At 44.5% G+C, this 8636-nt stretch overlaps 1 protein-coding gene across 1 annotated transcript; it reads left to right on the top strand.

Moving 5' to 3' along the window:
• The first annotated feature begins 209 nt into the window (after nt 1-209).
• Nucleotides 210-5814, top strand: LOC106575640 (G-protein coupled bile acid receptor 1-like). The gene is made up of 2 exons (XM_014152252.3): nt 210-461; nt 4302-5814. The coding sequence occupies exon 2, from the start codon at nt 4403-4405 to the stop codon at nt 5465-5467; it is 1065 nt and encodes a 354-aa protein (XP_014007727.1). The 5' UTR covers nt 210-461; nt 4302-4402; the 3' UTR covers nt 5468-5814.
• Nucleotides 5815-8636: the final 2822 nt, after the last annotated feature.

The following is an 8636-nucleotide window of genomic DNA, read 5'->3' as shown; positions in this document are numbered from 1 at the left end:
AGGCATCATTTCATATACACATCCGCAGTCCACCCATTTCCCAAATGTATAAGGTGAACACTCCCTTTATCGCTGTTGTGGCACCTGACTCTGACAGCAACTCACTGCTTACAGGCACTGCTCCCACTTCCCCTCTCTGAGTGTACTTCCCCTTTAAGACCCAGCATCTGTTAGGAAGCCCCTGCACTCAGCTCCTCTCTGCCTCACCACAAGGTCTTTCTGAGGGGCCGCAGGACAGTTCTCTGTAGCGTTGGCTAGATTCACCACAGGGAGTGTGTGTAGTGTGGCAAGTCATTTAGAGAGTGTGGAAGGTCACAGAGGAGAACGGGTGTTATTTGGGATCTAAAGGGTGTTGATATTAGCAATACCTGTCTGTGGCATACACCTGTTCTCTAATCAAATGATGATAAGGCGTTTCTCCTTCACAGGGAACCGACGACTGAATCTCTTGTCCTGCAAAGGTGAGCTTTGTCTTCAACACCATTTTCTTGTAATGGACATATGAATCAAGATATATGAATCACATGAGCATTTAGGGTTCTTCAACTTCTGAGGAGTTGGAGCTCAGTTAAAAGTAGACTTGACTAAACCTTAATTATAATTATAAAATTACTGTAAAATGAAAATGTACATTTGCCTTTTTTACTGTAAAATGATCAAAAGTAAATGAGTATTTTGTTATAGGAGGATTTTCTAATAGGAGAAACACGGTTACATCCGGCTGTAACCCAGTGTTTCGTAATCCTGGTCCTGTTTTAGCACTACACACCTGATTCAAACGATCAACTCATCATCAAGCTTTGATGATTTTAATCAGGTGTGTTAGTGCTAAGGCATAAACTAAAATGTCACTCCTTTGGATCCACAGGACCAGGATTAAGAAACACTCCTCTCTAACCTACCATTTCTCTGAGCAATGCATCTTATTCAGGGGTGGGCAACTCCAGTCCTCGGGGGTCGGAGTAGTGTCACACTTTATCCACATCCCTAGCAAACACAGCTGATTTAAACTCATTCCATTCTAAAGTGAAGATCATGATTAGGTGATTATTGGAGTCAGGTGTGTTAGATGGGGCTGGGGCAAAAGTGTGACACCAATCAGGCCCCCGAGGACTGGAGTTGCCCATCCCTGATCTAAATGAACACTCCATTTTGAAAGAATGGAAGCCATTCATTTAACCCCTTTGTAAAGGGTTGACAAGATGTAACGGGTTAACAAGGGAGCACAGGTTATGCGTTAGTCCATGGGAGAATCCTGTATGTTACAGTTCAGCCATAAACGGACATTAACCCACCTGTGTCTCTTACAAGGACATCTGTTACCACGCCACTGTCAAACTGCATGGAGTCTTTCTCTGTCTGTGTTCTAAAGCAGTTTTTTACTGGTTCCTTTAAGACAAGGAGTCAAAAGGTTGGCTTTGTACAAATCAAATGAAATGTTATTGGTCACATACACGTGGTTAGCAGATGTTATTGCGAGTGTAGCGAAATGCTTCTACATCCGACAGTGTAGCAGTATCTAACAAGTAATATCTAACACATTCCACAACAAAACCTAATACACACAATCTAGTAAAGGAATGGGATGAGAATATATCAGTATAAAATATATGGATGAGCAGTGACAGAGCGGGTAAGATGCAATAGATAGTAAAGAATAGATAGTGAAGGATACAGTATATACATATGAGATGAGTAATGCGAGATATGTAAACATTCTTAAAGGGGCATTATTAAAGTGACTAGTAGTAATGATAATAGTATATGACATTAAGCAGATGCTTCTATCCAAAGCGACTTAGAGTCATGCATGTATACATATTACTCACGGGTCGTCCCGGGAATCAACATGTATTCAGGCATGTTGGTTTATTACCTTTAGGCACATTACAACACATCATTAAGAACAGCTTCAACTCATAAAATAGGGCTACAGATGTAGGATCTTAATCTGAGCCAATTTTCTACAGCAGGAGGATAATCCTAAAGCAACAGGAAATGTGAATTATGTGGACTATAATTTCATGAAAAAATTAAATAATTGTAGAGGTTAGTATGTTTTTCGTTAGTATTTTATTAGGGTCCATGTTAGCTACAGCCAAAGCTGCAGCTACTCTTCCTGGGGTCCACACAAAACATAAAACATGACATAATACAGAACACCAACAGACAATTACAGCTGAAGGACAGAGCTACATAAAATTACAATACATAGCATTAATAGACAGGTACAGAGCTACATATTTAAAATAAGAATACACACTCATATTGTTATGCCTTAGCAATCCATGTACACACAATAGCGGCTACGCTGCAGTCATCCATTTTGTTACAGTTGCTTAATGTTACAACTGCAGCTCCTGATCCTAATCTCTCAGAACCAGTCGTTCTGTAAACACTAGCGAGAATCTCACAACATTAGAAACCATCCGTGTACAATATGAGTCATAGATGCTACTGAATGCAAGTGCAACGAAAAAACAACAATGGAAAAGCAACGTTTCTTCCACCTAAGGCTTCAACCACTGTTTTCACCATAGCAGCCGGGCCATTCAGCTCATAAATGAGCTACAAATGAAGTTTTCTCCCCTCTAAGGCTTCAATTTAATCCTTCACTTCAGCAATCGTGTTGGGGTTTTCTCCAGCTAAAGTTTCAATTTAGTCCTTCACTTTAGCTACATATGTGGTCTTTTTAGAGAGCCATCTGTTCAAATCTGTTCAAATCAAGTCTGGCATTTTAAAGTGGAAATTACATACTTTAGAAGCCGTTATAAACCTTGAATACACTAGAGGTTTGCATTTCCTGCTTTGCAAGAAAATTCTCAGCAAACAAAGCGTGATCAAATTAAGATCCTACATCTGTACATGAGGGTGTTACTCTATGTGAGACAATGTATCTCACATAGAAATGTGTCTAGGAACGCTTAGCTTTTTCCAGTGTGGTGTCACTTTCTACAACCCTGCATTAGTTGTGCTAGTCTAGATACTGAACCCTCAGCCAGCTGGGTCCACAAATTACAGAAGCATAAAAGAAGGTGTATAGTAACAAACCACAGAGTCTGACCTGATGGGGTCTGTTCAGTACACTCTTGGAAAAAAGGGTTCCAAAAGGGTTCTTTGGTTGTCCTCATAGGAGAACCCTTATTGGTTCCAGGGAGAACCCTTTTTGGTTCCACGTAGAACCCTTTTGGGTTCCATGTAGAACCCTCTGTGGAAAGGGTCCTACATGGAACTCAAAAGGGTTCTACCTGGAAGCAAAAGGGTTCTTCAAAGGGTTCTCCTATGGGGACAGTCCAATAACCCTTTTAGGTTCTAGACAGCACAGCTTACAAAACAAATACATTTAGATAGAAATATAATGGATATATTCTATATGACAAGCAATTGCATATAATCTATCAAAACATTCAGATAGAAATGTATTGCATATACAGTAATATAGGGCTTTCATTTAGTCAACTCTACCCCCCCCCCCCCTCCAAATATGATTGCCTGTCATATACAGTAATATAGGGCTTTCATTGTGTCAACTCTACCCCCCCCCCCCTCCAAATATGATTGCCTGTCATATACAGTAATATAGGGCTTTCATTTTGTCAACTCTACCCCCCCTCCAAATATGATTGCCTGTCATATACAGTAATATAGGGCTTTCATTTTGTGAACTCTACCCCCCCCAGTCGTTGTCCCTCTCTCTTCCTGCCTATTCAGACCAATGGCTTGATATTACATTTCCTTTGTGATCAATCTACGTGAACCACAGCAGTCTGCAGGAAGAAAACAAAGACACTCGTCTTTTAAACATTCCACTCTCTTACGCTGGGGCAATGGAGAGGAAACAGCAATCCTGCTGCCATGATGACTGTTGTAATTGTGTTTAAAGAGATAACATCTACGTGCATCTATCTACAAGTGGAGAGACAGAACACGAAGACACTGTGTTTTACCTAAATAGGCCATTTAACCAATAAACTAGGGTTATTCAGTTACAGACCCTCAAGCCCTGATGTACTGCTGGGAATCTTTTCTGCCTGATTTGTTGATCAATTAATACCATTGATACGTGATGCTAGAGATAGAGGCTATTTCAGGGGTCCAAGCCTGTCTTGCTTGACACACTGGGTTTACAGCATCATATGGTCTCTAGATTAGAGAGTAGTTTGAGTTTACATTTACATGTCGGTCATTTAGCCAACATTCTTATCCAGAGCGACTAACAGGCAGTTTGTTTTTGAGCTCTGAACATATCATGCTCCATGACCTCTGGTCTCACTGTATTCTGTCTGTCTGTCTTCACCCAGGCTTCCTGCAGTTTAATGGGAGCTGTGGAAGTCTCCGCAGCAGTGGGGGCGCAGGTCTGGCACACTAAGGACAACTGTGGAGGAACACAACCACCGCAGCCATGGATGACCTGGCCAATGACTCTGCTGTGCGGCCGCTGCTGTCGGAGGCACGTCTCATCTACGCCATCACCGTGCCCCTGTCCACCGCCATCATCCTGGCCAACCTGGTCATCATCCTGGGCATCTCCTGTAACCGTCAGCTCTACAACACCCCAAACTACTTCTTCCTGAGCCTGCTAGTGGCTGACCTGTGTACGGGCGTGGCCCTGCCGTTCATCCCCTGGATGGGACTCAACCGCCCGCTGAGTTTTAGTTCCTGTCTCCTGGTTCATATTTTTCCAAATTTCTTGTTTCTGGCGTTCCTCTTTAACCTGGTCATAGTTCATTATGAGAGGTACATGTGCATCGTGAGTCCGTTACATTATAGTAGCTTCTGGGTTCACCGCCGCTTCCCGCTGGCGCTGCTCGCCGTGTGGGCGCCGCCACTGCTCTACGCCTCCCTGCCCGCCTTCGGCTGGAACAACCGGGCCGGTCCAGGGTGGAACGGCTGCTGCTCGTTTAACGACACGGGTGCGCCGGTGAACTGTTCGACCGTGGTGGCAGCGGTAGCGGCGCCGGTCGGCTCCGAGTGCTGCTCTTACAGACGGGTCTTCCCCAACGCCTTCATCTACCTCGAGGTGTACGGGCTGCTGGCGCCTGCCATCCTGTCCATCGCGGGCATGACAGGACGTGTGCTGTGGATCACCCGGGGCCAGATGAAGGAAATCTGCCGGCTGCACCGCTCCGTGGCGACCAGGGGGGGCGGTCAGACCTCGGAACGGGAGCAGAGGCTCAACCTCCGCTACACGCGCTGCGTTGCCGCGGTGTCGCTGACCTTCCTGGCCTGCTGGGTGCCCTACATAATCTACATACACGTCTGCGTGGCGTTTCTGCTCAGCAAGGAGACGCGCGGGAACTCCACCACACACATCGTGCTGTCGTGCACGGGGATCGGGAGCATGGCAGTGATGCCGCTGGTCCTGGGGCTGGCCAACAGGCAGTATACGGACCCGGTGAGGAAACTCCTCCATAAACTCCGAGACAGATGGAGGAGGAGACAGGACTCTGAGGATATGGCTCTCTGAGTAGACAGGATAGGACTGCTCTCACTTTGGGGATGGACGTGTGGGATTATAAATGGGGATTATAGCATATGGATGATGAAGCATCCTCTACTCCTGGATGATGTTTGAGTGCAGTGGCGCCCCGAGTCTGTGGACCCTGGCTGTAAGGGAGAAGTTGCAGAAAGACCCCATTCGATGTGCAGGACTGGTAGGGTTGCCCCACCTCTCCCATGTCTGTCAACTTATAGTCACAGCATTGAAAGCATGTGTGACTCTTGCCATTGGGGCTATTGAGCATGTTATGTTTAAAGCCATCATGTGTACACTATTAGGGTAGTCATAATAAATTCAAAACAATCACTGTAAAAGTCACCAATCTTTTTATTTTTCGAGTCAAGTTGATTCAATCCATTAGAGATAAACATAATGTTATGATTTATCAACAGAGGCCTCGATTATGATGACCTGGACTCATTTGGATATGAAAGAGCAGATGGGTCGAATTAAGATGGATCTAATTGACTACTCCATCAATCACTACAGCATCTCATCTCCTCCCCCTCTCTTTCTCTCTCTCCCTCTTTCTTTCTCTCTCTCTCCCTCTTTCTCTCTCTCTCTCTCCCTCTTTCTCTCTCTCCCTCTTTCTTTCTCTCTCTCTCCCTCTCTCTCTCTCTCTCTTTCCCATCTCTCGCTCTCCCTCTCTCTCTCTCTTTCCCATCTCTCGCTCTCCCTCTCTCTCTCTTTCCCATCTCTCGCTCTCCCTCTCTCTCTCTCTTTCCCATCTCTCGCTCTCCCTCTCTCTCTCTCTTTCCCATCTCTCCCTCTCTCTCTCTTTCCCATCTCTCCCTCTCTCTCTCTTTCCCATCTCTCCCTCTCTCTCTCTTTCCCATCTCTCGCTCTCCCTCTCTCTCGCTCTCTTTTTCCCATCTCTCCCTCTCTCTCTCACTTCCCATCTCTCGCTCTCCCTCTCTCTCTCTCTTTCCCATCTCCCCTCTCTCTCTCTCTTTCCCATCTCTCCCTCTCTCTCTCTCTTTCCCATCTCTCCCTCTCTCTCTCTCTTTCCCATCTCTCCCTCTCTCTCTCTCTTTCCCATCTCTCCCTCTCTCTCTCTCTTTCCCATCTCTCTCTCTCTCTTTCCCATCTCTCTCGCTCTCTCTCTCTCTCTCTCTCCTTTCTCTCACACACTTTCTCTCCCTCCCTAGTCTTTATCTGGTGTTGGTATGTGCTCTGAACAGGGGAGAGAGGGGTGTGCTCTGTGCTCCTCCGCAGTCCAAAATACATCTGGAACACAGGGGAGTGATTAGAACTCTGAGATTCTAACATTTAGATCACATTTGAAAAGAGCCAGACAGGAACTGAAGTTCTTTACGTTACACCATATCTGGGAAGATAATCATCTTTCCAAAATTGAAATGATCTTTCCAAAATTGAAGTGAAAACAAGAATGGTTCTTTCATTGTCTGCCTATTTGTAAGTCTGTATCAGTGTGCTAAGAATCCTTGAAGCAAGACTGTTTTATCTACTGATTTCTAATAGCCCTCAAACAGGGTTGGTCATATTCACAGTTTAATGTGCAAAGTTTATAACGCTACTTTATTGCCTACTCGGCAAATCAAGTATACATTTTCTATGTCTTTGTTGAAACTACAACTCGTGCATATGGGGAAAACAAGAGAACTTTAGTGTGACTATTCACACTAACTATTTGACATGTAGACATATTTTCAAATAGACTAGAGAGTGAGAGTTAAGTCCGGGTAAGAGGCAGCCATGTGTAACTATAAAAGGTCTGAATTTTTACATGACATTGAGAGAGACAGATTATTAACATGTGGTCAGAATTTTTTATGCACAATACTGTGTGTGTAAGCCTTTTTGTTAGTGTGTGTGTGTGTTGCATTTGACTGAGTGTGTGTGCAAGAAAGAGAGAGAGAGAGGGAGGAGTGATGGAGTGAAATATGGTAAGAGACCGGGCAGTCTCCCAGACATCCTGCTATCCATCATATCCCTATCTCATCATCAGCTGGTGTTCCCAACAAGCCTCTCTCTCTTTCTTTCTTTGTCTCTCTGTGTCTGTTAGTCTGTCTCTCTCTATGTGTGTCTCTGTGTGTGTGTGTGTGTGTCTCTCTCTGTGTGTCTCTCTCTCTCTGTGTGTGTGTCTCTCTCTCTCTGTCTCTGTGTCTGTCTGTCTCTCTGTGTGTCTCTCTCTGTGTGTGTGTCTCTCTCTCTCTGTATCGCTCTCTCTCTCTCTGTGTGTGTCTCTCTCTCTCTCTCTGTCTCTGTATGTGTGTCTCTCTCTCTCGGTCTCTCTGTGTCTCTCTCTCTCTCTGTGTGTGTGTGTGTCTCTCTCTCTCTGTTTCAGACTGTTCTGGATGGATGGAGATAAGAGAGCGAAAGAAAGAGAGAGAAACAGAGAGAGACACACACACACAGAGAGAGAGAGACACAGAGAGACCGAGAGAGAGAGACACACACAGACAGAGAGAGAGAGAGAGACACACAGAGAGAGAGAGCGATACAGAGAGAGAGAGACACACACACAGAGAGAGACACACAGAGAGACAGAGACAGAGAGAGACTGTTCAGACTGTTCTCTGTCTCTGTGTCTGTCTGTCTCTCTGTGTGTCTCTCTCTGTGTGTGTGTCTCTCTCTCTCTGTATCGCTCTCTCTCTCTCTGTGTGTCTCTCTCTCTCTCTCTCTCTCTCTGTGTGTGTGTGTGTCTCTCTCTCTGTTTCTCTTTCTTTCTTTCGCTCTCTTATCTCCATCCATCCAGAACAGTCTGTATACCACATGGAACTACAGTCTCTACATTGAACACTAAATGAGAAAGGTTCCTCATGATAGTGTTTAACATTACCGTTGTCAAATTAGACAGTTGTGTTTAACATTACCGTTGTCAAATTAGACAGTTGTGTTTAACATTACCGTTGTCAAATTAGACAGTTGTGTTTAACATTACCGTTGTCAAATTAGACAGTTGTGTTTAACATTACCGTTGTCAAATTAGACAGTTGTGTTTAACATTACCGTTGTCAAATTAGACAGTTGTGTTTAACATTACCGTTGTCAAATTAGACAGTTGTGTTTAACATTACCGTTGTCAAATTAGACAGTTGTGTTTAACATTACCGTTGTCAAATTAGACAGTTGTTTTCATCAAAAGGAGATACTGAATGTATGTAGTTATATG

Source organism: Salmo salar, chromosome 16 (assembly GCF_965601325.2).
Source record: "Salmo salar chromosome 16, fSalSal1, whole genome shotgun sequence".
NCBI classification, from domain to species: Eukaryota; Metazoa; Chordata; class Actinopteri; order Salmoniformes; family Salmonidae; genus Salmo; species Salmo salar.
The sequence above is the reverse complement of the archived record's forward strand: the minus strand, read 5'-3'. Positions and strand labels throughout refer to the sequence as shown.